Source organism: Anopheles aquasalis, chromosome 2 (genome assembly GCF_943734665.1).
Source record: "Anopheles aquasalis chromosome 2, idAnoAquaMG_Q_19, whole genome shotgun sequence".
NCBI classification, from domain to species: Eukaryota; Metazoa; Arthropoda; class Insecta; order Diptera; family Culicidae; genus Anopheles; species Anopheles aquasalis.
In genome coordinates this window covers 15,412,184-15,440,095 of record NC_064877.1, presented here as the reverse complement: position 1 = coordinate 15,440,095, position 27,912 = coordinate 15,412,184, and the positions used below count along the sequence as shown (strand labels likewise).

Genomic DNA, 27,912 nt, shown 5'->3' with positions numbered 1-27,912 from the left:
AGAGCGCGGTTCGTACGCCGACGAACGAACGAACACCGGAACACAACGGTCGTGCGTGAAAAACACAGTTCCTCCCTCGTGGCCAAACCGTGTCCAACAAAAACGTAAACAAAGTGACCATTACCACTCGGTGGAAAGCAGGGGCTGCTGCGATCCGTTGGTGGTCAAATTATAGCAAAAGTCAGCAGAAACCACCAGGAGGGGCACCAAACGGTAACGAAGGTAACGCACCGGAAAGCGAAAGCGTGCGCCCCGCCCTGTGCCCTCTGTCCCACGACGATCCGGTGTGTCTGTGTTTCTGTGCGTGTGCCATACCTACCGATGATCGTTCGTTCGATCGTCCACGGAGTGATGATTCAATCGAGAGCGGGTTGAGGGGGCCAAAAAAGTGCCCTCGGAGTGGGTGTTGCCGTCGATGAAATCCGTGACTTCGATCTGGTTCCATGCTGTTTTGCTCGCGTCAGACGAATGCGGTCAGCCGAGTGTGGTGATAAGCGGCCCCGGTCACTGTAACCGCGGTGACCAGAGCGGCACCACAGAGCGCAAGCGAGCGAGCGAGCGGACGAGGGAAAGAGGCCAACGTCGGACAACGAACGATCAAAGGAAGGAGATGCTAGAGGTGCACCCCTCCCATCGCCGCCAACCGGATCACCGGGTTCCGAGGGTCTTCCGTCGTCGCGGCCACACACCCTTATACACACACAGAGATACAGAGAGAACGAGGCACGCACGTACGCAGTTGGAGAACGGCCAGCCAGGCGTCCAGGTCCAGGTCGATGGAGAAAAAAAAGGGGCGAAGAGGCGAAGAAGCGAACCTGCGAGGGACCGAGAGGGGCGGACCGAAACGGATTCACCATCAATCTCCCCCCTGGTCCGTGGCCGAGGCCGGGGTCCTGTGGACCGGATGGTGGAGAGGGGGGAAGCGAAGGAGCGAAGAGATGACGAAGCGCGACGCGCACGATGTGTGTGGCTGGCCAGCAGCGCGACTCGACGACCGCTCGACGACCGTTCCACTGCCACCAACCCCCCCCCCCCCCCCCCCCCCTCCCTTTCGGTCGAAAACACCCGCTAAAGGTCGTGGGACGAGAGCGCGGCGGCCACATGCTGTCGTGGTCGCTCGGTCGGTCGGTCGGTCGTCGCTGTTCGCCTCTCCTTTCGGTGCCCTCTTCTCGGTCGTCGCGGCCTGCTCTCGCTCACCCTCTATCTCTCTCTCTCTCTCTCTCTCTCTTTCTAGTGTCCTCTCTGTTCCTCTGCCGGTGGCCACGAAACCGGCAGCTGCGGTCCGTGTGCTCGAGGCGCGGCACAGCAAAGGAGGCGACGATGGTGGCAACGGTGGTGGTGTGGCCTTCGGTTCGGTTCCACGTTCCACTCGCGTTGCGTCGTCGTCGTCATCGTCGCGCCCTCCCTTTTGTGCCGCCTGCGCCTCCACGATCGTTGCGGCCATCGCGCGGGACGCGAGACGTGCCACGGTGCGCCACCACCTCCGTCGTGCCCCCTCAACTGTAACGTGCTCTTCGTGCGCCCAGCAGGGTGACGACGAGTGCGATGCAGAAGCGGCCACCGCCACGGGGGGATGATGATGGTTTGTGGCTGTGGCGTGCGTGCCTGTGTGTGCGCCACGAGGTGGTGGTGGCGGTGGCATCCGCGTTTATCGCTCTCGCTACCACCCGCTCTCGTTTGCCGGTCCCGGCTCGGACCACCCTTTCGTGCGAGGTTTCGTTGCGTTCTTATGTTCCCTGTACCACCCCAGCCACTGCTTCCCTTGCTCCACTCCATCTGTATTCGTGCGTCTCCTGTGTGTATTCCTGTTCCGCGCCATCCTCGTCTCACTCACTCGCTCTGTGTGGCGCCGAAAGCCTTCGACGACGTGTCACGACGAACCCGTTCAACCGGCGATCGAACGGTGACCGAAAGTGCGTGAAGGGTGACTGCGATTGAAGCGCCTACTCTTTGCCTCATTCCTGTGAGCTGTGTGGTGGCGTGTCTAGTGAAAGTGAAAACTGTTGCACCAGCAGGCTGCGCGGTGGCCCTCTAGATTGGGCGATTGTTGTATTCGCGCGTGTCACCTTGATGGTGATGTGAATTTCGTCTTCGTGGTTGACGAATTTTTGGGCGAGATGGCTATTATTCCATCGCAAAGAATAAACAAACCATCGCCGCCGTCCATGCTTCATCCTTGCTTATTGTGTGTGCTTTTCGGTTTCCATTTTAGGTCCACTTCCTTGTCCCTATTCTGTGAAGAAGCAACAGAAGAAGAAGAAGAAGAAGCAGTGGTTGGTGAAGAAGTGAGCCGGAAAACAAAAACGACAAAAAAAAAAAGAGATCAAAAATATGTAAACAGTTGCTGCGTCTCTTGGACCACGTTGTGCGCGTGTGTGTTGTGTGTTGTGTGCTGTGCGTGAGACGTGTGTAAAGTGCTGCTTGCTGCTGGCTTAAAGTGAAGGAAGAAGAACCCGGTTCATGCCCCTAGCGGCCCGTTGTTGTTGGGTGCTACATCCTCCTCGAGTGACTGAAGCGCCGCATCACCGGCACCAGCCACCGCCTGCTGTATCGGCGGTGAAAGATGGCCGAAGATGGGCGCGAATCGTCGTCGTCGGTGGAGCAGGAAGTGTTGGTTCGTGAGGATGATGGCCAGCAGAAGAAGGAAGCCGATACGGTACAGTCGGAGGTGAGCACAGTGGCGGCAAGCGATGCCGTTGCCACCACTGCGGACAACAACAGACCTGTCGACGAAGAGAGGAAACAAGAAGCAGCTGCTGCACCGGCTTCACCGGCTCCACCGGAAGACACAATCGTTGCATCAGCAGAACCAGCACCAGTCGCCGACGTCTCCGCTACAGCAACCAATGATGATGATGATGATGATGTTGATGCTGCTGCTGTGCATCAAGAGGAAAGGCAGCGGACACCATCACCCACTGCCGCCGCCACTAGTCCAACAGAACAAATCCCGTCCAGTGCGTCGCCCAGGCCCTCAACGCCACCAGCACCACGATCAGCATCACCCTCACCCACAGTGGAAGAATCCAAAGAAGAAGCAAAAGAAGATGAAGAAGCACGAACAGAAGAACCGGGGGAGAAGGAGCAACCGGAGTCGGAGTCGAAGCCAGAGAAGGAACCCGAGGCCACCATCATCGACAGCGACGACGACGCAGACCACGTCGCCACCGCTCCTGCTGCTGCTGCTGCTGCCAGCGAATCGGTTAAGCCGACAGTCGATACAGAGCCAACGGATGTAGCGGAAGATGTGGAGCGACGAGAGGTGACCGAGCGAACGGCGACGGTTGCGGAGAATCACAACGAGGTCGATCGGGCGCCGCCCGTGGTGGAAACTTCCAGAGAACCAACGCCACCACCGGAGACCGGTACGAGCACCAGCGAAACCGAGGCCGAGCAAGTTCCTGAGGCGGTGCAGCCAGAGCCTGCTGCTGCAACGGAGACGACCACGACGACGAACGAAGGTGAAGCGGTCCCCGCTGCTGCTGCTGCTGCTGCTGCTGCTATGGAAACGGACGCTGTGGTGCTACCCACCGAGCAAACTGACAGTGAGCAAGCTGGTAAAGACGACGACGCGCCTGCTGTGGCAGCCAGTAGTATCAGCGGCGAAGGAGAGGAAACGGTAGCAGCAGCAGACGCAGCCGCAGCACCAGCAGCATCGAAGCCAGCCCTGATGACAGCTGTTGCTGCGGTGCCGGGTGAGAAGAAACGCAAACGACGGTCGGAAGAGCGCAGCAACCATAGCGAAGGCGAAGTCATCGACGGCAGCAGCAGCAGCAGTAGAAGCAGAAGCGCCAGTCCCAGCGGTCGTTCGGTGAAAAAGGTGAAATTGGCGGACGCGAACAAGCAGCAGGAGTGTGGTGACGGTGAGGAGGTGGAGCAGCAAACGACGACGAAAAAGAAGGAAAGCGAACGGAGTGAAGAACCAACGAAACATCCGCAGCAGCAGCAGCAGCGGAGTAGCAGCACAACCATGTCCAGCGGCATCAGCACCACGACGTCCACCGGTATTTCGTTGCTAAAGCCACGCACGGCAGACGATTCCCGGCGTCCACCGGTGGATGTGGAGCGATCGAAGAGCCCATCGCCAGCTCGCGCGAAATCGCTCGATGCTGGCAGCAGCACAAAGGACGATTCAACCGCCGCGCTACGTACTGACTCACCAACGGCCAAGGAGGTGGAAGCGGTGGAATCGATCGAAGGAGAAAGCCACACTCCACTGCCACCCCCCAAGGAACCATCAGCAGCGTCTCCGTCCTCCTGCGTGAACGAGAATCGTCGGACATCGGACGAAGAAACCACCGTCACTACCACCACCACCACCACCACCACCACCACCAGCGTCGTCGTTCCTCCGACCTCGTCCTCACCATCGTCGGGTGTCCCGGTTGAAACGATGCCCACGACGACCTCTACACTGACGCCCACGAAGGCGTCACCGCAGCACGGTGGCAGCGAAGGTGGCTGCACCCCGGTCAAGATACCGCTCGATACGGGCCGGCTGGAGGCGGATCTGCAGTGCTGCAAGCGGCAGCTGGCCGACGTGCGCACCAAGTACGACGTGACACGCAAGGAGCTGCACGCCACCAAGCGCAAGCTGAAGCGTATTACGGCCCGCATGAACGGTTCGACGACGGGGGCGACAGGTGCGGCAGGGACTGGAGCGGCTGTGGCGCCCGGTATGGCCGGCAGTGGATCGGGTGGATCCGGTCCCGGTTCGGGCGGTAATTCACCGCACGCTGGCGGTTCGTCCGACGAGTCGGACCGCAATCGCAAGTGGCGCGAACCGATGATACTGTCCGCGATGAAGATTAAGGCCGCGATGGGCATCCAGGCGTACAAGTCGCTGATCAAGGATGGCGAACTGTTGCTGCCCAGTCTGCGGACCATCACGCGCTACCTGGAATCACTGCGAAAGGCTGCGACCACCGGTGGTGGTGGTGGTGGTGGTGCCGCTGCTGGTGCTGCTGGTGGCCAAGGAGTGATCGGTGGTGCCGGTGGCACTGCCACTTCCCCGATGCTGGTCGATGAGGAGGAAGACGAAGACGATGAGGACGAAGAGGACGAAATGCAGCAGCAGCACCTTGGCCACGGCCACGTAGCAGCGAAAGGTCATCTGGGTCACAAGACGGCCAACAGTGCCGCCAATGGTGGTCGCCGAGTGGTCGATCACAATCGCAACGAGCAACGGGCGCGTCCGGGTGTTGGGCAGCACTATCATCATCACCAGCTACCACCGGATGTCCAGCTACAGGCGGTCGAGCCAGGCAACCACCATCACCAGCGGCACATCAAGACGGAGCACGATCCAGTCGTCAGCTTTACCGGTAAGTGAGGGCGCAGGGTTTGCGGGGCCCACGGGAGGGCACTCATCCTTCCAAGTAATATCCTTTTTAATTGAAGGCCTGTTGAAGGCGGTGGTGGTGTTGCTCGTGTGCTCAAAGGACACGTGTCCGCGAGGGCGAAGCCTGCGGATGAGCGAATTGACTGTGGGACGCCCAGGCCGAGATAAGCTCTCCGAGACCGTGTTTCGAGGAATTTAAAAATCCGTCTCGGAACAAAACCCCACGCGCGTGACTGAGCGCAGCACGTGGGTAGCTGTGCGACGGCCGCGCTCGTGCGTCTCGATGGTTCTTGTGGCGGAACAACCGACCGACGGCAGGGAATGATAATGGATCGCACAAGGATCGATACGCGGGAAGAGAGAGTCACTTGCATTCCCCTTTGGAGGGCGATTAAATTATTGATTTTCTAAGAGCGGCCTCCCAGGAGTCGCATCCTCGGAGTCCTATAGGAGTGATAGGACGGAAGGAGTGCCTTTACCGGATGCCAAACTCTCCCGGGTGCGCGAGAAATACCCGGACTCTAAGGACCGGTTGCAAAGTCCCGGACACACTCGAGCATTGGACCGCGGCGCACTATTTGGAGTCTCTCTGGAGCACAGAACATGGATTCCGTTTTTACCACAGTGTCAGTGTGAGGGTAGAGAGCGGTGCCACATCTCCTCACCGTGGTTGGCCACACCACAAGTTGGGCTGTCCCTCGATAAAGGGTTTGTCTCGTCCCTTACGCCCCCCAGGGTTTGGGGCCAGAACGTAGAGCACAGAAACCCAAGCAGCAGCGCCAACGTTCCAGTGGCCCCATAGGCGAAGGACAACGAACTCCTGGAGGAGGGTTGACTCGTGGTTCGGGAGTTCGGTTCCCTCTTCTCCCCATCCACGAGTTACTCCAAGTCCGGGTCGTGCAACCGCCCCATCAGGACATATGGACGATAGGGAGAGAGAGATAGGAAGAGAGAGAGAGACGGCGTCAGGTGTGTCAGGAAGTAGAAGACAGAGAGTAGCGGGGTACCTACCGATTTGTTGTCCCCCAAAAAGGGGACCGAATCCGGTTGTTTGTGTGCGTACATGTGTGTCCCTTGTAGTCCTGGATGGAACACACGAAGGACGGAACCGAAGGGAGGTGGCAAAGGCATTGGGCTTGCGTCCCCCATGGTCTCTCCCTGATGGTGGCTTAATGCGTCGTCCCTCTGGGGTAGGACAAGGGTGCAGCTAGCTTCGCTTCGTCAGCAGGGGCAGCAGCACCGGGAACTCGTCGGTCGTCGTCGGTGTGCACGGCGCCACGGATGAATGGTTCCCTGGGCCCATCGGTGGCGCAGGGCGCAGAGCAGGGCATTTCATTAAATTCTCCTTCCCCTCTCCGTGCTGGCCACCCTGTGCGCGCCTTTTATGTTTCAACCCCTATCCCCGATCCCCATCCTTCGTCGGTGGTGGTTGGTGGTCCCTATGCCAAGGTCCAGCGCGCTCACTCCTGGATTGGGGTAGCGGTCCTGAGTATTTATAACCGAGAGTGCTTCTGGCCCGGATGGCCCTGGAAGGGAGTTGGTTTGTGTAGTTCGTGTCCGGCCCCTCCTTCGGTCGTCCACCCTGCTCTCGGCCTCCTTGGTCAACCGGAAGGACGGTACACGGCGCGCGTATCCAAGGGATCCTTCTTCTGGCTTGGCCTTCCTTTTTTTTTGAGAGAGGGGAAAATGGTGGCCTCCGGAACCTCATGCCCTTTTTAACCACCCGTCTTTCCTCGCTCCCTTCCTCTCGAGAGATTGATACCGTGGAGTGTGATCACGTGATCCGTTTGATGTTGTCGGGACACTCGGACTCGGACACTTCGCTCGCTTTCCGGCACTTCTCGCTGCTCCTCGTCATCATTATCCGGTGACTGTCCGTGGTTCGAGCGAGCGCATCAATTCCTTTTGTTGGGCTTTAATCTTCTAATACGTCTCGGTCTCTTTCGCTCGCCGTCTTACGGGGTTTGTCCGACCAATCGACAGCCTGTGGTGTCCCTTTTCGGAGTTTCCTCTTTTCCTTTCGTTTATGAGTCAAAGGAAGACGCGTTCCGTGGTGAAGATGCCAATGATGATGATGATGATGCTTCCAGTGTTACTGCACTCCACCCGATCAGGCCCGCGGAATTATCGCCCCCTGGCCTTTGGAACAGGTTGTGTTTTTCGGAATGATCGGCAGTACCGTCACGACTAGCTCGTGATGATGGGAAATTTGGAAGTTTGGATCTCGACTTCTGCTTCTGGTGTTGGTGGTGGTGTGGTTCTTTCATGCTTGTGCGTTCGCGCCATCCGCGGCCAAAGTTCCAAACTTGCACCGTCCCCGGGTTTCACTTACAAGCGGCCACGCTAGGAACGAAGTCCGAAACCGAAAAACTCGGTTCCCCTTTCCCTGCTGCTTCGGTTGCTATCGTCCTCGAATATCGGGATTCGAGAAAAGCAATCTCCTCGTTTATGGTGGAGGTGTGCGGACCCGGGGCCGGACCGTGAAGCGAAACCGAACGCCCACCTCCACCGTCACCAGTCATTTCATCTCGCCCGGGATGTGACCGAGGCGGAGGGTCTCTGGGTCGTCCGAAACCCGGAGACGAAATGGACAAAAAAGGGGCCAGTGCTGGTCGGAGAAATGAAAGAAGCAAAAAAAGCTGAACGAAGGGATTCTTCCTCGGCCACGGGATGGTAAGGTGTTAGAGGCGGAAGGAAGAGGTAAGGAAAAACGGTTTGGCGGAGACGAGAGGAGAGGCCATGCCAGGGAGGTGAAGGTAGCAAAGTGGGATTGGTGGCCTGCTGCTGCTGCTGCTTCGTTGTGTTGGTCGTCGGCGTCGTCGTCGTTGTTCTTGTGGCAAACATGGCTCCAGGATCCATGGCCATGGTGGCCACGGGATTGTTGTTGCTCCGGACGCGGCCATGCTATTTCGGATCCCTCTCTTTCTCGCTCTTGCTTTCTCTGCCGCACCGTAAGGGTCGAAAAACCTTTATTACCTCGACGCCACTTTCCGGTCCTTCGGATACCCGGCCAGAGGAGAGAGTGTGGCGATGCTGTGTATGTGTGCTGCAGGTCGCTCGTCCGTTCTAGGGATTCTCTGGGGTTGGAAGAAGCTCAGCGGCCAAAGGCAGCAGGTTAAACGATGCCGTGTCCCTTGGAGGGAAGGTGGTGGTGGAGATTTTATACCGGATCCGGCTCTGCTGGCCCTTTTCCATCTCCCGAGAAGCCACGCGCGCGTCCGCTAAAAGTCTCCGGCGAGAACCAAAATGGCTCCGCTCCTTCAGATTCCTAGTATTGGATCAAAATGGCCGTGTGTGCTGGGGGAAGGCCTTGGTCTTTTTCCGACTTTATCCAGAGCTTTCTAGGTGTCGGACTTGGGACGCGGGATAAGTATTGGTTGCTGCTGCTGCTCCTGCTGCTACTGTTGTAACTGTTCTGGTTTCTCCGCCATAAACTCCCCGAAGAAGTCTCCCCGATACTCTCTGTTCTTGATGTTCCTCCTCCTCGGCGAATGCCTGCCATCGACGACCAACGTTGCCTGGGATCGGTCACCCAAGGGGCGTGTAGGTAGAGAGAGAAGTAGTATGTGTCTGTGTCTGTAACGGGACACGAGGCCAGGTCCAGGACCTGCGCCGAGGGTTCCTCATCATCCAGATGGTGAGCTACCTGTCCTACCGACGTGGAGGTACGAAACAGCCAACTTTTTCCAGGCAACAGCATCTCTTTTGCTGGCACATCCCGGGTGCGCCACCCGGCAGCCAGTATCGACCCCCCTCGAGAACCCGTGTCCTCTTTCTCATCCATGACCATCAGTTCGCCTTGGCTGTTGTTTGGATGGAGGAAACTTTTGCTCCCGCCCGAAAAAAAATAACCCCGACTGTTGGGACGAGCATCCCTTTCCCCTCCACCCCGGACCGGGACAGGACGCGCTTGGGTACCAGCACTAGGGGCCACGCAATCGATACCTTTTTTCGGGTGCCCTCGAAGTCACGGCATCCTCCAGGAGAGGATCTAGGGCGAATGTTCCAAGATGTATTTTTTTTTGGTTTGCTTTGGTGCACTGTTCAAAGGGCATCTTCATGGGGGTGGGGTGGGGTGGGATGGTCAAGTTGGGTGGGGTTCCGGAGAAAATTGGAAGCGCCCCCGAATCGATCCCTCCTCTCTCGCTCTTGGGCGATTTTGTTTCTTTTTTCCATCTTTTTTTTTATTTGCAAATTCCGTATCGTCCCAGCGTCAAGGGTGGCCACGCCACTTGAAGGGTTTCCCTGCCTCTCATCGACCGACTGTTTTCACAAACTTCCAACCGGGCTGCTGTGGATTCATCTTTTTAAAAAACGGTACCCGATGCGATGATCGGTCGGGTTCGGGTTGTGATTGGGTTTTTTTTTTCTCTTTCTTTATGTCTCTGAACGCTGAACGGTAATCAAAACGATGGTCAATCTCCTCTCCAAGGAACCGTTGAGATTGTCTTCCAAGATGTCCGCTGATTCGTGGTACGGCGAGGTCTCCTGAACCAGTTATGGCGACGCGCAGCAGCAGCGCTTGACTTCTGGAAATATTTATTACGCCAGAGCCGTCCCTATACTTGTTGCTAGATCATGGCGAAAGCTAACGAAGCGTTGGTCTTGACAGAAGGTCTTGACGATACCAAATTGCAAATTAAGGTAGCAAGCATTTAGGAGAGGATGGGTTCATTGTTTGTGTTTTTGCTCATGGAGTGCCTTTTGAATGACATTATTGATAAGAATTTAGCTTTCACTGTGAACGTACGGATTTTCCACAATTACAATTGGAAAATTTCAATTGATTTAGGTTCTTTCGGGAAGGCTTCACTTCATGTGGCTGTGGTTGCGAATTTAGTCTAGTTGTTTTTCCAGAATAATGAGCAAAGATATCGCCATGTATTTGAAAGTAACCTCAAATGATCGTATAATTTCAGAAGTTAGATTTCAAAATAAGAACTCCGCAGGATCATTCACAAGTGTACAAAAGGCCACAGTCGGATATAAGCGCTGGAATTCAATCCTTTACAGCGCCAATTTGCCTGCATGCTTTCGCTCATCGACATTCCATTTGTGCGGGATTGAGTGGACTGAATGGTGCATTAAAATTCCCAATTTCGCCATCCACCATCCGGCATCTCACCCATATTGTGGGTATTTATCCCCCAACTGAAGTACATATCCGCGGGTGGGTGAGGGTTTTTTGCTGCTTTGTTCTTGCTGTCATCATGGACATCACATTTAACCTGATTGCAATGATGTTAACACAACGCAAAGAGAGAAGCGAGTGTACGGGGTGGGAAGCTGTATTGCAAATATTACCCATCCCAGGGCCGTCGCTAGTGATAGTAGAGATGAAACAAACCAAAAACAAAAAAACACACACACATTCATATGACGGTTATTTGCGGTTGGCAAAACTGTGGATCCCAGATACCCAATGCCACCCCTCCTCCCCTCCCTTCGGGGAGACACTTGCACTGGCCAATGTGTGTGGGTTTTCATTTCAAATTCCCGGAAAACTGTTTTCCAGCTGCAACTGCAACTCCTGTGGAGCTTCATCTGCGTCATCAATCCCGGGATAAGGGGAAGGCGAGCTGCGCGGTGCGACGCTTTGTGCTTAACACCCCTCCATCCCGCAACGTGGGATGTAAACGGCCAGCGATATGATGGATCTCAAGGGGGGGACACGTGAGGAAATGGCCAGGTACCAGTACCAGGGGATACTGGGCTGGTTTTCCCGGGGGCTTACGCTTTTCAAGTTTTCATCGCCAGCTAGGCCGCGACCTACCAAAGTAGCTGGCGGCGCGCAGGCGATCGATCATGGCCGGGGTTTTGTTGAAATTAATTCGGAATTTCAGTCCGCTTCCCCACCCAGAAAAGTCCAGGCCGCGACTGAGAGAGAGAGAAGGGAATGAGATGTCTCTATATTCCGATGTGCGTATGTCTCTGTATGAACTGATAATCAATCGCGTACTATCAACAGAATTAATATTGGAAAGTGGTTAGCCAAATTCCCTGGGGTTACTACAGAGTTACTCTGGATCCGGTAAATTGATGTTTGGAATTTGTCAGCCACCAGCATTCCAGATCTACGAATGCACCAGTTGGCGTTTCTCTGGTTGTCTCTGGAACTCTGCCTTTTTATGCCTGGAGCAAGGAGTATCCGTACAATCCATGGATCAGTACGGACTCTGGCACACAATTAACGCACTAGTGTACAAAACGGGCGTTTAGAATATCCACAAGAGCTCCAGTAGATGATCCCAGAGGTATCTGAGGGAGAGGGATGATTTTTGCTCCTGGTCTTTCTTCTCCGTTTTTTCTCCGTTTTTTTTGTATTCTTTTCCACTCGATCCCAACCAATCGGGACTACCGTAATTTGTGTATTTGTGTGCCAGGAATTGTGGAGCTATAGGTGGCCGATTTCCCCTGCTAGTAGTACTAGTAGTAGTAGTAGTAGTAGTGCGGGGACGCCGGAAGTTGAGCTTTAGGTCGAGGGAGTGGCAGAAGACCACCCCTCAGGGGGCAGGGGTACTATGAACCCCATGTGGTCACTATATGTACGCGTACCTCTCGTTGGGAGTAGGTAGGGGTTCGAAATAAAATTTGCTGGCAAAAAGCGGAGGAAACAAAACTAGGAAAAGCTTGGAAAGTTCTCCTACTCCCACACGGATACCCCCCCCCCCCCTGTTCCCCAACACACATTCAAAAAGCGTGCGACACAAATTGATGGAAAATAACTCTCGATGCTGCTGCTGATGGTTGGTGGGAGTGTACCAGAGGAGGGCTTTTAGTTTTTATCAGAGAAACCCCGGAGAGAGGGAGAGGGAGAGGGATGACTACGCACCCTCATCCCACATTAGCACTCGAAAGGCGTGAGCCTGGTGGTGGTGGTGGTGGTGCTGTTGACGGTGGAACCAATGGACCTTACTCTGTATCGAATAGTTGGAAAAAGGGCTTCCGATGGGGGGGGGGAGGATACAGAGAGGGAAGTGAGGTAAGGGGTCAGAAATAGCAACAGCAAGAGCACAAAAAAAAAACTGTCAAATCCATGTGATCAGCACAGCAACAAAGAGGAGAGGAGCGAGCAAGCGAGACTGGCGGAACTGGGGTGCATGGGTGTATGTGTGATTGACCGAATGGTGGGGGTTGCGGGGGTGGCGCATGATTTTCCGTATTTTCAATATTATTGCTCTTATTATTATTCTTATTATTAGCGCCATGCTCCCTAGTGGGCGGTACGCAATGGTTCAACGCCAGTTTTTCTGCTCGATTTTCTCGATTCCACCCCCCCCCCCCCCCTCAATCGCTTCCCGGTGGCCTCTCCCGGTATCTGTTTCGAGCCCCGGGAACCAGCTGGAACCGAGCTCTGTGGGACTGTTGCTCGGGATGCTGCGTGGAGTCCATGTTGCGGGAGGCGGCAGAGGGAGAAGGTTTTGTTAATTAAAAATGGAGAACTGAGTGTGTGCGTGCGTGAGTGACAGGGAGAGAGAGAGAACGAGAGAGAAATATATTCCAGGGATTGGCGTTTGCAGCAGCAGCGGGAAGGAAAATGGATGCCAGGCACAGGATGTCAAGGAAGAGAGGTGGAAGTGGTTTGGGGACGCCAGTTGGGCTCTAGCTTGGCACTCTCAGCCTTGTGTGCGTATGTATGTGTCTGTGTGCGTCCGGGTGATGCTTACTGTTCGACGAGGGTTGAGGGTCACGAACCTCCCCCGATCCTGCTCCCACACTCGACACCAGCGCGGCCCACGACCGACCGTGGTGGTGTAACGCGACCGCCGCCATTTTCCATTGGCCACGCCATTTTGTCCGTGTCACACAGGCCCCTTCCCCCCCACGGGGACCACGATTTCAGACCCACAAACGCGTCCCCCTGTTTCTGGGGTCACATACACGCGCGGCATAAAGACAAGCAAGGAATGTCGAGTGAGCGAGCGAGCGAGGCAGAGGCCGGGTTGGCTGTATGTGTGCCTCGTAGTGGTGTGGCGCGTCTGTGCGTGTGTTTGGGCGCCCGCGCGCGTGGGTGGCTGGTGGGTTCGATTGGTAAATGGGTTGCGTTGTCCCGGGCCTGCACACTGGAGAGGCCGGCGGAGAGCGAGCGAGGCCAATGACTCCAACCCTGCCTGCCCAGGAACGTCACGCTCGGGGGCCACACGGGGCAAAACCGCACAACCCACCCCCCCACTCCCGCTCCCTTGCTCCCGGAATACCGCCCTTCATCTCGCTCCCCTTTTCGTTCGCAGGATTTAGGTCCTTTTGCCCAAAATAGTCGGAGAGTGGTAAGGTGCGGGGTTGGTGGTGGTTGTGTATAAGGGTAGGTTTGATAGCCGTAGCCGTAGCAGCAACAGCAGGGGGTGGCCACATGGCAGGGGGAGGTAATGCCACCGGAAAATCGATAAAATACCATCATCTCCCGGGCATCACCAGAATGATGCTGCTGCTGCTGCCGATGATGATGATGATGATGATGATGATGATGATGATGACGAGGAATCAGGGGGTGACGGACAAGGGCAGAAGGCAGGGGAGAAGCTCCCCGCGATACCCAATACCCCCCCCCGGGTTCACCGTACGCGCCGTGGGTTCAACGAACAAACTCCGCTCCCGATGGCGGCGATTTCTGGGTGGTGCCGTATCGTGGCGCTGACTGGCTGGAGCTAGACCTAGAGATCCTTTTCGTGCGACGAGGCGGGAGGGAAGGAGGATAAGATGTCCTGTGGCGAGGGGTTTTCCTTCGATTTTTTTTACTGCGTTCCTTCTCCCCGGTCTCCATGGAGTTTCTCCCCGAAGATCCGGAGTTTCTTGACGCATTCGCTGCCGTGGAACCGTTCGACTTGAAATCGGTGGAGCACAGAGTTGCTTCGGACCACCGTATACAGAGTCAGCAAAGGTTGTCTGGACGCCTGGACCAGAGAAGGGACCATATGGTCCAATCTACTGGATGGATGGATGGATACTTGGTCTGCGACTTGGAGGAGATGTCTGAGGGATAAGCACTTGGGCAATTAACAAATTAATAACGAAGTTGCAGCAAAAACTCCACCAGCTTCTCTTTCTGGATCTGAAGTCACTGGCTGGCTTGTCTCTCGCGCTGTGCCGTGCCGCGCCCCTCGAGAACACCGGACAACCGAAGGAAGCCATCTTGGGTTGGGTGGCTTGGCGAGAAGATGCCCGGTCGTCCTCGGTAAAGACTTCTTTTCGCCCCGGGAACCGGGGGGCCCGGTATCGATCCGTTTCGACGTCATGTCCCAACATGGCCGTCGCCTTACCTCGGGTTTGCTGCCATCCCAGCGAGGACACAGCGAGGGCGTCACGCGCGCCGAGTCCCTGGCACACCGACAGGAGGGAGATGCTGTAATAGCTCTTTCCCCCTTCCCGGGTCTGCCGGTGTGTGTGTGTGTGTGCGTGTGTATTGGGTTTTTCTTCTCGCATCTGGCCAACTTTTCCATCGGCCAGAAGAGACGCGGTGCCTAGGCGAGGGTGGCCTCTCTAGCAGCAGCAGCAGCAGCAGCAGCGCCACTTGAAGAACGGCATCCCCCGAGTACGAGCGCACGAAAGAAAGAAAGAGAGAGAGAGAGAGAGAGCGAGGGTTATAAGGATGGGAGGGGGTTGGTAGGATGGGGTGCAGTAGGATACCAAGACGCCGACGCTCGTCAGGTTGGGTTCGACACCCCCACCAACTACCACCCTCGACATCGTCCTCGTCGTCGTCGTCGTCGTCGACGTCGTTTTGCTGTAGCGAGGGATGATGAGCTACCGAAGTGAGGTTACGGGGGGGGTGTAGGGGATGGAACCCGGAGGGCGGTGGGGGTGGGACAGCAAACTTTGAGCAGGGACAGAATGAAGAAGGGAGCGGAGTGTGGCGGGGGGTTACACTTTTTCGGTCTCCGAACTGTGTCAGCAGGGTGGATGGGACCGAAACCGAGAGACGCGAAAGAGAGAGAGAGAGAGAGAGAGAGAGAGAGAGAGAGGATAGATGTGGCCGTCATGGCATCGTCGTCGGTCGGCAGTCCCCCTCCCTCAGTGTTTCCAGAGGGAACATCCTCCGGTCTATGGCGCAGCGTATCTCCAGCGGCCAGGGACAACACTCACTTTCTCTCGCTCTCTCTTGCTCTCGCTATCTGTTTCCATCGCATCACCCTACCTGTCTCCGTCTCTTTCTGTCTCTCCACCGCCTACAGGACCTTTCTTCTATTCCGCACGGGGGCATCCATGTCGAGCGGCAACATCTCGACCGGAAACCATCCAAACCTTCGACCCTCCGCCCGCAACCCGCATCCCTATGGCGCATGGTACCGGGCCGAGGGTTGCCACGACACCTGCTGTGTGTATGCTTGTGTGTCCCTCAGAGCAGAGTCGCCGGATGGCATCTGCTGGTGCTGGTGCGCGCCATCCTCCGCCGTCATTTTTCTTTGTTTTGCTCTGGAGCTCATCGTGACTGTCTCTCGGTCTGTGCGCGTGAGTGTGCGTTCGCGCCCTCGAAGGACACGCCACGGCATCCAGGAATCGTTCTCGGCGGTTTTTGGGTTGCAAGAAGAGTGGAAAGGATGTGGCCCCTCTCGTAAGGCAGCCAGGGGCCAGGATGTTTCCCTTCGCTTTTGCGCTGGCGCGCGCTCCCCCTAGAGTTGGGCTTAGAGCAACAAAAACTGGCTCTCACAAAAAGCTGGCCACAGAACCTTCCGGGACCTTCAACGGCCGCCGCGGGTGGCCGGAGATGAGGTGGAGTCTCACCTCAAATGTCCTTCATACTGTTGCTGCTGCTGCTGCTGCTGCTGCTGAAGACAGCCCTTTTGCTGTCTCTTCATTGCGTCTCCCTCTCTCTCTCTCTCTTAATATCTTCCTCCTACGCAGTCGAAGCAGCGGGGTTGTGCTTGCCACAAACGCTGGCGACCAATGACCGTGGTTCCGTGGATGTCTCCACTTTGGACAGTGGCCGCCGTCCCTTGGAAACGCTGGCCCAAACAGAGGTGGTGCGAGGTGTGGTAAAGCTGCTGCTTCGTCGTCGTCATCGAGGGCTGCAAAAGATGGACACAGGGAGGGATGGGCGGGAGGGATGTGGATCGATTAAAAGGTTTCACGATCGTTGGGGTGTGTGTTTGTGGCGCGAACAGGAAGTGGGGTGGAGGGGGAGAGGGGGGTTTGGTATGGGCTTCGACTTTTTATTTATTCATCTAGATCCATGTCGATGTGGCCAGCAGGCTACCCCAGGTAGGTAGGAAGGGGTGGCCAACCATTTCGGTCGACGATGCGACGGCCATCTTGTCCCTGAAAGTGACGCACCACCATCGGTAGGTAACGGACCGGCTGGCCACGACCGTCGCGTCGAGTGGTGGTGGCAACCTTGGGACAAAGTGCGGGCCGTGTCGCGTACCATGGCGTGGCGGTGATCGGTATTCGGTTTTTTGGGGCCAGCCGCTTGTCGCAGCACCAGTGTGCCTTTCGCTCCATTACGCTGGTTGCGGACGAAAGGCAGGAAACCTGACCAAAAGCTCTTCTCGATGGGTTCCCGTTTTACCCGATCTTCTGAGGAGGATATCGCAGATCGAGAAGCCAACGGATCACCTTCCGGATCCGGATACTGATCGGAATTCGAACTCGAACTCGAATTCGAATTCTCCATGTTCCAGGATCTCAGTGGGGAATGAATGAATGCTGCTGGATTGTGCTGCACATTCCCGGGAGAGATTCCTGGGGACCTGGAGATGGGCGGAGGGAATGGTAGGGAGGATAGGGGAAGGATTTCCATGCACACAACGCACGCCATGCCATTGTGTCCTGTCGTGATGCGCCGTCCCCGGGTAAAGGATTAACCAGCTCTCCCTACCAACGCACCACGCAGTGGGTCCAGCACCGAGGGGAGTCAGAGAGAGAGGGAGTGTTGAAGCGGAACATAACATATCCTTCGGTTGGAATGTGTGTGCATGTATTTGTGTCCGCATTGGTGTCCCCGCACTCTCCCTCTCCCTCTACCTGTCCGAGTAGTGGGCTTTCCGCTGGTTCCTATCGATGACGCGCGCGGATCATGATGATGATGATGATGAGGGGTGGTAGCGAGGGTGTTTCGCGGTTTTCGTTGCTCCAAGGATCCTCTGCTCGCTGGAGAGGAGAATGGAGGTGGAAGCGAGCAGTGCGGTGCGATACATTTTGTGATAACTCGCTCAACGATGATAGGCCATGATGATGATGGCGATGATGATGGATTGATGATAATACCTGGACACGCTTCTCTGCCAATCGTGGCTGGTGGTGGGCCCACCATCATCGTCATCATCATCAGCATTATGAGGTGGGAATGATAAATAAATGGGGCGGATGTGTAGTAGTTGTGTTTGTGGCCAGTACTGACCGGTTATAAGCGGAAGATATATAGCAAAACGCCCCTCCCGGGCGGGTGGGTGATTTGGTTTGGGGTGGTAGTGGTTGTATTGCAAAATGGTGGCTATTCTATAAATGCAACCCCTGGTGAACTTTGTGCATAGCACCTCCGAGGAAGAGGAGAGGTGAGTGGTGGGATGCAGGGCAGCCCCTTTTGAGCGTCATCATCTTTGTGGTCAACATTCCTTCACATTTCCTTCGACCAAGCAAGGGAACCCTTCCAAAAGGGTGTCGGTTAGTCTAATTGATGAGCGGTCGGATGGAAACGGAGGATTGGACTCGAGAGGGGTAGAGCAAGAATGCATCTTTCCACCCACCACCACGACCACCACCACCATCACACCTCCATGTATGGTACAGGCAGGCAGACAGGCAAGCAGGTGGTGTGTAGTGATGCATAAGTAGCTCATAAATTATGTACCGAGCTATATGACCATCGGCAGCAGGATAATGGGGGTGGGTGTGGGGGTAAATTTTTATGTTTCACTCACCCCCCCGGGCTTTCCATCTCTTTCCATTGATCCTGGCCAGCTCTCCATGTCAATGACATGTGGGACGGTGGGATTGCCATCATTTGCCTTTTGGGAGGGTCAGGATGTGATTGACGCACTGAAAGGGATGATGATGATGACAGTTGTCGATGGTGGAGCGACGCGAGCGAATATCAAATGTCGCGTTCCTTGTTTGATTATTATTCCCAATTTCATTTGATCAGGTCAGGATTGGTGGAAATGATGAGCTGAATAGGTGGGACGGGGCTGGATGGTGGATTTTCCCTTTGTGGGGAGCACAACGATGACGGAAACTGCAAAGCGCAGGGCGAGATTCCCTGTTGGGCGACGTTTTGCGGGTTGCCAACGCATTGATCACTCGGTCATTGTGACCGGAAGCAGCGACGCATTTAGAAAGGGGTATTTAAACGTAAATGAAACGTTCAAGTGACCATCGCCACTCATTTCATCAGTGCCACTAGAGTCCTTTTTCCGTAATACAAATCGCCAACGGTCGACATCTTGACCAAGATAAAGGATTTAGAAACTTCATTAAATCTCGTGAAGAATGAGGCTCACAACGCGATCCCCAGAATTCGTTCTCTCCGGAGAACCTTCATCGATGGATACGCCTCACACCATACGCCACCCAAGCGACGCTCAGGGGTAGAGGATGCCCGAAGAGGCCATAAAATTGGCCTTTTAATGTGGCCCGAGCGGCGTGCGCTCGCTGCTGCTGCTGCGCTGTTTGCGCCCCGCTTCCTTTGCCCCGAGGTCTCGCATTGCAATTCGATCTTTTGAACCGGAGAAGCGCTTTTGGGGCAGTTTGCATTCTTGCCAAGCCTCCATTCCGCAACAACATTTCCCCAAGGCCTCGCTACCCGGCCGGGTGTGGATGGGTTGGCTGGCCCCGGCCGTTTCGCATTCGCATGGTTTCTTGCCGCAGCTGCTGCCGTCGTCGTCGTGGTCGTCGCGATGATGGTCCTTTGTCACACTCGATCTTCGGTGGTGGTGGTGGTGGTGGTGGGTAACGTAGGTTGAACTCGTCCTCCTCCTCTTCGTCATTCGATGTTGTGGTGTGGACCCTCGGTTTCCCTTTTTTCCTTTTCTTTCGCCTGGTTTTTTTTTTTGTTGTTTTGGGCCACTATGGCCAAACCCCAGGATGATGATGATGATCACCCAGAGATAAATGATCATCCAAGCAGAAGCAGCAGCAGCAGCAGCGCCCAAAATGTTCATCACACCGTCGTCTTGACGTTGAGGTTGCTTTCGTTCGCAGCCGCGCGATGGCCTAAACGTGGCTGTGCTGTGACCACAGTTCCCGCTGCTCGCAGGGTTGAGAAGTGGCGTCGTCGTCGCCGCCGTGTGGTCATCGTCAGAACGCGCCACTGCGCCATATGCGATCAGCAGCCCTCTGTTAACTCTACTCCACTGTTGGTGCTGCTGCTGCTGCTACGCTCCACCCCCATTTACACCACCTTGGCTGAGGTGCGTGCTCGGTGCGGTCGATCCAACCAACCGGTGGCCGGTCGGGAAGGAGGGGACACGCGATGATGTCGCGCGCGCGCTGGTGGCCATCTCAACAGCGCGCTATACCGCAGTTGGATCGCGGCGGAACCGCCACCCCGGCCACCAAGCGCGCCACCCGTTCCTCCTTCCGAGATGAGCCCATCTCGGTCACACTGCCATCACGCTGCCATCAGGAACTCGATCCTCTCCCTCACGCTCTCACACGCTCCGTGAATGAACGAAGGCGCGCGCGCGCGCCCGCGTAAGCTCTCGCGCCTGTATGTGCGCGAGCGAAGGCGACGATACGGTGACGCGACGGTGGCGGTATCTGGCATCCAGGGCTTTGCTGACGCAGCTGCCACCCTTGCGCTGGCTGGGGTACGCGCTGGCTATTTCATCTTTTTCCTGTTTTTTTTTTTGCTTACTCCTGGGTTTTTTTTTCTTTCTTGTAAATTTTGCTACCTCACTCACTCGATCGGTCGATCATGCTCGGCTTCTCGCTCTTTCTTTCGTTGCCTCGATGAGCGGGATCCGTCCTTGCCGTGTGCGCCCCACGATGTCCAGCGGCAGCAGCCGGCGACCGGCGAGAAGAAGGGGTTGGTAGGCCACCTCATCCCATCGAGAGATCGCCACCGGACCGGACGGCCGACCGTCCGTCCGTCCAAGCGCGGCACACCTCGTGGATTCGATCTCTTTTGCCGCTTTACACGTTGCCTTGTGCCTTGGGTTGCGTTGAGAGGTGATCGTCGTGGCCTCTACCGTGGATCGTGTGGTGCCTACCTCTGACTGGTTTTATATCGGGACGACAGCGACGACCACGGCAACGGCACTCTGCATGCGTGGCCACATGTGCGTACGTGCGGGTCTGTCTGTGTTTGTCACTTCGTTAGGGATTCGGAAAAAGGTGGATAAATTTTAAAAGCCCCAAAATTTAGCCTCGCTTTTTCGGCGGACCACTACTGTCCGCGGTCGGTTCGGAGTTTAATAATGGGATCGCCGAGTGGCTTTGGCGTCATCAGCCAGCCCGCCCGTGGCCACCCTTTTCCGGTCGTCCTTCGGTCGTGCCGGTCGGTTGTTCTGCTTGGGTTGGGTCATTTTGGTAATTTCGTCGCAACCTTGATACTATTCTCTAATTTTTTGCGGCCAGTATGACGGTTCGTGGCCGGTTTCATTCCTGGAACTGCCCCTGTTCTCTGCTGGAGTCACAGAACTCTGACGCTAGGTTATCAAAGATCATACCCTCGGCCAGAACGTGCGTTGGGTTCGGGAATAGCCAGTTTTGTTTTTTAAAAAATAAATAAAACAAAGCACGGGGAGTCCAGTAGTAGTGGCACAATATTTGGGGAGCGGAACTTCTGGTCAATGAGGAGAAGGGAATCTTCTTATCGTGCATGACGTTACGGCGTGGCAAAGGGGAATCGTGACGTACAGAGGATAACCTGATAGTACGTTGCACTACACTTTGCGCCTTCATCTGGCTGCCACAAAATTCTACCGGATACATCTGAGTAAGACGAATGTCCACAACTACAGCCCTATATTCTCTAGTGGATCTATACAGTTGAATACAAGAGACACTTCCGGATATTATAATAGACGATACATTCGAGGCAATAGCTCAGACAGTGGCAGTTTTTCTTCAGAATTTAATCTGTTTGCCAATTCGTGGTTACTCATTAGGTGCTATAACAGATAACTCAATCAAAAACTTGTAGATAAAACGATTTCTCGCCTGGAAAGTTATAAAGGATTGCTGGTGATAAGGATATACTGTCTCCCTGGATTGCCATCCAGCTTCAACCTACACCTTTTAGTAGTTCGAAGGTACCCCCAGGAAGTGATGAATGTGGCGGCAATACTAGCGCACCAGTGCACTCACTGCTCCTCCTCCTCCTCCTCCTCCTCCCTCTCCTTTTTATGACTACTGACTGACTAATCCAGCGTTCATTTCGCTAAATGACGTTTGCGGTTAGGTTCTCCTCGCTGGATCTGCGTCTTGACCGTTCTTGATTGACCTTAAACATCGAGAATCGCACAGAGGAGAGAGCGAGAGAGAGCACAGCGGGGTTGCTGCTGCTGCTGCTGTTGATGATATTCTGATTGCTCACGCGGGTTTGACGCTGGGATCGACTTGGTGGAGCGCGACCGCCACTACATTTGCCTTGCGAATCGAGTCGTCGTAAAACGTGGCCAACAGGATTGTGGTGGAACCGGCTGGAGTTTTACGGCCCTCGCGACCGTGTCAAGTCGGCGATGGCGACGGCACCGGCACCTTCACCAGCGAAACCCACCCGCACCGCTCGCAGCCGAACGAGCTGCTGTCGATTGGTGGAATTCGAAAGTGGACCAAGGGAGGAAAGAGAAGATGGCGGTTGGTGGTGCGAGAGTTGTGTCCCATGTGTCCGTCGTCGTCGTCGTCGTCGCCGTCGCCGTCAACACACACGCGGGGCAGTTAGCATTTGAGGAGGATGAGTTCGTCGCGGGGTTAATCAAGAATCGATCCGCGCGCCTCCGCCCCACACGCCACACCGCGCAGCTTCTCGCGATGATCGCGCGACGCGCCCGCGCCCGCGCCCATGGATTCAAATTCCTTTCGGTGGCTTCTCGATCGCCCAAGCGCCCAAGCGGTACCACAGAAGAGAGACAGACCGGGGAGCAGCAGTGTGGGGCCCCAAAAAAACCGTCAGCGTTTTATTTTTAGTTCAACCACACGGAGCAGCAGCAGAGTGAGGAAGAGAGAGGGAGGGAGGGATGGAAGGCGACCCGAGGCTCTGCGTTTACCACCTGTCACTTTGGCACCATTGCCACCATCCGGATCAGGCCCCAATGAGCTGGGCCCCCCATCTTTGCTGTGGGGCTGGCTGCTTACCGATCTTTTTGGGCTGCAAACCCGTTTTTCGCTGCTGTTGCTGCTGCTGCTGGAGTGTGCTAGTGGGGTGGTGTGCTGTTTGTAATAACCTTCTGCTGCTGCTGCTGCTGCTGCTACGACTGATGCCGATCTGCAACAACCGCCTCTGTCCTTCTCGTCCTCGCCTTCCCGCCGGGCGACTCCAGATGTCTTAACCTTTTGGAGGTTTTCGTTGTTCGTCGCTCGCTCACTCGCTCGCTCGCTCACTCGCTCGCTCGCCTTTCGATTCTCGATCGCCATTTTCACACGGCCATGGGGGGATGGAAGGATGGATGGCGATGGCGAGGTAGACGCATCCTACCGGGGGTGACACTTTGAAGGTCTCCAGTCACGCTGCTGGGCCCACTGCCTGGGTAAAAGGGTGGGCCAGTGGTGGTCGTCGTCGCGATCGTGAGGTGTTTTTTTTTCTTCTGCCGCTTCTTTCGTGTTCGTGTTGGTCATTCCGCTGGCTGGCCATCACTCATCACGAAGGGGGCAAGCAGGGGAAGAGGGGTGTCAGGGCACCACAATGGGAGACCACCAGACCTGCGTGGCACACGGGCCGGCTGGCTAGATGGTTGGCCAACCGGAACCACATCAAGGCCTTCTCGGGGGTTAGCCACGGTTTGGGGCTCCTCCGCCATTCACTACGGTGTGATAGAGACGGGGAGGGGGGTGGTGTGCTGGCATGGAATGGAATGGCCACCCCGAAATGGCACCCCCCGCTGCATGTCGTGTGGAGGTCAAGGGTTTTGTGGAACTGATTATTAAACAAATTGCGATCCAACCAATCTCCTGTGTTGCGTGTGGTGGTGGTGTGTCCGTCCGTCCGTGCGCAGGGCCGAGGACACATTCAAAACCCCCCCCCCGCCTGGTGTGGGCTCGCACTCCGATTTACGCGCTGGCGACGGCGACGGTGGCGATAAGCCACCGATGATGAGCTGCGGATCATTGCTGGGCGCGCGCGCGCATACAAACTCACGCTACTACGGGGTGGACCAAGGGGTACAGTTCCTCTAGGGTTTAAGCCTCTGATATGATGGCGCACACGCGGGGCCACAGCGCAGTCACTGGCACACCGATGCAGGTGGTGGCCACATGAAACGACTCGTCATCCTTTAGCAGACCGGAGATTGGGTAGAAATGCGAGAAAGCAAAATGTTGGTGACCGGTGTCCCCCTACCCCTTTCGGCGCCCCCAAATACACCCCTGCGTCGCTAGTGGTTCAACTGACCGCGACCGACGATGACGGACTTTGCGAGCATCGAAGACGTGGTGGCGGTGGTGGCGTTGGTGGCTTGCGACGGGGACTCTTATCGCGCGCGCGACGATGATGTCGCCATGCGACCACCAGCCTGTGCCTCCCGTCGACTGTGGCGGTGGTGGCCACCATCGACCTAGAGGCACCCGAGAGAAGCGATGGCGGCTAGTGTGCTAGCGAACGGTTTGAGATTACATCAGCACTCGGGGTTGACCGATGATGGGGCGCCGAGGGGAAAACCTTCACCGCGTCGACGGTGGCGACGAAAGCGCTTCGTGTGCGCACCACCAACACCACGAACCAGCGATGATGTGGTCGCCCGCGGTGGCGGCGGTGGTACATAGGGTCCGGCCAACGGTCACCACCCAGCGGCGGTCACCTTCTCATCCGATGGTCATCGAACAACAAAACGGCACGCCACGGTGTCGTGCGTCGTCGTCGTCGTTGTCGTGGCACTTGCAGCTGTCGGTCGTGTCTGTTGCGCCTTGGCACAGCTGGCCTGACTGTCACGGAGGTCCCCCAGACACCCCACAGACGGCTGAAGATCATCTGTGATCGCGATGAAAATGATCCACTTCCGTTCCAGAAAGGCCATGGAACGGCGGAAAATGGTGCAAGGGATGATCGCGCAAGGGCGCACGGTGTAAATGATTTGAAGGAACTCCATTTTGATACACAAAAGAGATCTGTTTTGAGAATGACGAGTGACTTCCAGCAAGCTTCCAATCGTTTTAGGAATATTAATGAGATAAATTGGGAATGCGCGGAGCAGCCATGGGACTATAACAACTGGATTTCATTGTTAATTCAATTCAATCGTAGCAATCGCTGCTGTCATCTTCGATCATCCGAGGGGATGAGGGGTATAGAGTCCTTGGATGACGAAGCGGTTGAAATTAGAATAGCATTTCATAGACTCAAAAGTACGCTTAACTAACATTTTTCGGGTCTTTTCCCTTTGCAGCCTCTCCGGATATTAACTACTATCAGCACAATGCGGACGATGACGAGTACGATGACGAGGAGGGATGCCAAAACCCGGCCAGCATGCTGGAAGATGGTTCCGGTTATGGCGGCGGCGGTGAGGCAGATGCTGCCAACTATCAGGCCCAGTACCATCATCCGCATCAAGCAAACCACCAACAGCAACAACCACAGCAGCAGCAAACACTATCACAAGGCCAGATCGAGTTTCTCAAATCGATGGTCGGGTTCCGCAAGAAGTGGACACCGTACGAGCTGCGGATGTGCAACGACATTCGGCGTATCATTGGGAGCCGGGAGTACGATTCGTTGCGCAAGAACGACGGTATGCCGTTGCCGAGCGTGAAGACGTTGCGCAAGTACCGCCACACGGCGCAGGACGAGGTCGAGGATGTGGTGAACCGGAAGCGCCCGAAGCAACAGCAGCAGCAGCATGAGCTGAAGGACGATCCGAGCCATGGCGGTGCTGGTGGTGATGCGTTACGTACGACGGGAGCAGCAGCCGAAGCAGGTGATCAGGCCAATGCGGCTGCTGCGGCCGTTGCCGCCGCCGCTGCTGCTGCTGCAACAATTGGCCGGTGTTTCTTTGGTTCGAAACAATCGCTCAAATCGGAACAAGACAGCTTGGATGGACAGTTTGATGCACGAATGTTGACGCTGCCACAGATCAGTTTCCTGCAGACGCTGTCGATGAACACGAAGGGTTTCTCCGATTATGAGCTGCAGCGTTCGCTCGAGCTGAAGAACGAGCTGGGTTGCAAGAACTACGAAATGTTGCGGCAACAGGAGTTCCTAAACATTCCCACGCTGGCCATGTTGACGCGGTACGAGCAGGATAACGGACTGGAGGATCTATCGCGCTACGCCGAGGCGGCCATCGAGGAAGAGGAAGAGCAACCACGTGGGGAAGGAAGTGATGGTGGGAGTACGGCAGCGGCACCGACGGCTGCTGGTCACCACCACCAGTCGATGGTCGATGAGCAGCAGCAGCAGCAGCAGCAACAACAGCAGGAACAGCAACGGCAACAGGCACAACAGGAACAGCAAGCCCGTGAGCAGCAGCAACAGCTGGAGCTGTACAATCGACTGACGCAAGCGGATCCGGCCAGACATCCGCTGTTCGATAGCATTGCCGACGATTCGCCTCCCGGTGAGGGTGCGGATTTGTCGGGCAATCTGACGGCTGCTGCTATAGCGGCAGCGATGACGGCTGCAGCCGCGGCCGCCGCAGCCGGTATCCATCCGCTCGATCTGAACGGTGGTTCCGGGACGGGCGATGAGTCGTCGCTCAGCATCTTCGAGCATCATTCGATCTTTGACAAGGATACACCCTCGTTCGACATGACCAAACTGTCGCCGGCGCACGTCGAGTTCCTCAACACGCTACCGGAGAACCCGAAACGGTGGACACAGGAGATGATCAACTCGGCGCTCGACATCAAGAACGAGATCGGCACGCGCGACTATGAGATTCTGCGGCGACAGGGGATACCGCTACCGGCCGCTCGGACACTGCGGCGCCACAAGGACATCCGCAGCAAGGCCGATCGGGTTGGCGGTGAACCGGGGGAACTGTTGCCACCTGGCAGTGCTACCACTCCGCCATCGGCCGGTATCGTTAGCAGTGGTTAAGCGGCTGGGAGCAACCGCCAGCAACCAACGCATCCAGTCGATTATGAATCGTTTTTGTACCTGTGCCACAAGTTTCTCAACGATTACAAGAGGAGCTCAATGGGGGCGAAGGGGTGGGGGCATGATATCCTTGCTCCTCATTCTTTTGCGACCCACTCCTAGCTGTTTGTGCCCGTCGCTTGTCGTCGATTGTTTGCACGACAAACCGCGTGGGATCGTTGTGATTTGTACATTTTTACCATGTCAGTGATATGTAGCGACTTCGCCCAACAGTCGTCTTTCAAATGATTTGTTCTGCTCGAACGAGTTCCACCGACCGGCCCATTCAATCAAGTTGTACGCCAGCATTTCTATTGGGCCATTGTGGTCAGACTTAAAGGGTTCTTCGCTGCAGGGCATTATTTCGTAGCGAGACCTAGGTGCACCCGAGCATAGACTCGATGTCTGCCAAAAAAAAGGATCCTCCTCGATATCCGACAGCTACCGACAGTTCTTTATGTAGACGTTCTTATTTGTAATGGCAGATGAAGGAAATCTTAAACCTCTTATGCAGGTTCCTTTCTGTTCATTGTACCGAGTGCAAGCGTCAGTAGTGCGGAGTCAGTATCTATGATTAGTAATAGTATCGTATCGTATTAGCTGCATATCAGAGAGACAGGAAGAAGAAGGGGGAGAGTGAAGGAAATGCATTCACTCTCCCTAAAAACTCGAAATGATGAAATGCCCCGTGATTACTTTACTTAAAATATAGCATTAAATGAGAATGAAGAAGAAGAGTAGGGGAGGTTATGGAAGGATAGTCAATCAAGAACCATGCAGGAATGTCGTCGACCAGATGATAGTCAGTACTAGCGTATAGGAGAGTTGCTGGTGGACGTTAGCCAGGGGCCAGGCGCAAAAGAAAAGGGACAAGAGCTCAACGGTTTCCGCTTGTGAGATAGTTTATGGTGCGCGCCCTGCCTCCCCTAATACGTTGTTTTACATCGATCGATGTGTAAATAGTTAGTCGAAGGTATGGGAATTACAAAATGGGTGGGAAAGAAATCTGAACTCATGTGGGGTTCGTGCGGGAGCCTATTTGTCCCAAGAGCTTGCCGGAGTGTGGTGCACGCCAGCAATGCAGCAATAGAGTACGAAAGTGCAACACAATGAAGCAGGAAAACATTTCCCAATCGATGCCAACAAATGTTAGTGTGTGATTTTGGATGTCCTGCATCCTCATTCGAACCATTCTCGCCGTAGTGTAACGAATAAATATACCATCTAAGTGTTTTTTTCCTTCTCGATAGAATTGAGCGTACTTCTGGATCTGGTCGTGGGTGTGTATATATGATCAATTTTTCTGCAATCTGTATGTAATTGTTAATTTCGTCTGCAATCGGATTGTGATGCCACCGATTCGATGGTGATTCCGAGCAATCTACCGAATGTTAATCTTAAATAA

At 55.4% G+C, this 27,912-nt stretch overlaps 1 protein-coding gene across 2 annotated transcripts; it reads left to right on the top strand.

Moving 5' to 3' along the window:
- Nucleotide 1: 1 nt before the first annotated feature.
- Nucleotides 2-27,912, top strand: LOC126569997 (uncharacterized). 2 transcript variants are annotated; one of them, XM_050227435.1, is made up of 3 exons: nucleotides 2-222; nucleotides 2,213-5,324; nucleotides 24,817-27,912. In XM_050227435.1, the coding sequence occupies exons 2-3, from the start codon at nucleotides 2,564-2,566 to the stop codon at nucleotides 26,466-26,468; spliced, it is 4,413 nt and encodes a 1,470-aa protein (XP_050083392.1). In that variant the 5' UTR covers nucleotides 2-222; nucleotides 2,213-2,563; the 3' UTR covers nucleotides 26,469-27,912. The 2 variants fall into 2 exon arrangements, with proteins under 2 accessions (XP_050083392.1, XP_050083393.1); XM_050227436.1 differs by having other exon boundaries at nucleotides 12-213.

Bases quoted from the DNA above. Each gene is read 5' to 3' on its own strand.
- LOC126569997 (XM_050227435.1), top strand. From the start codon at position 2,564: ATGGCCGAAGATGGGCGCGAATCGTCGTCGTCGGTGGAGCAGGAAGTG. The intron at 5,325-24,816 runs GTAAGTGAGGGC...TTCCCTTTGCAG, and splicing joins TCCAGTCGTCAGCTTTACCG to CCTCTCCGGATATTAACTAC.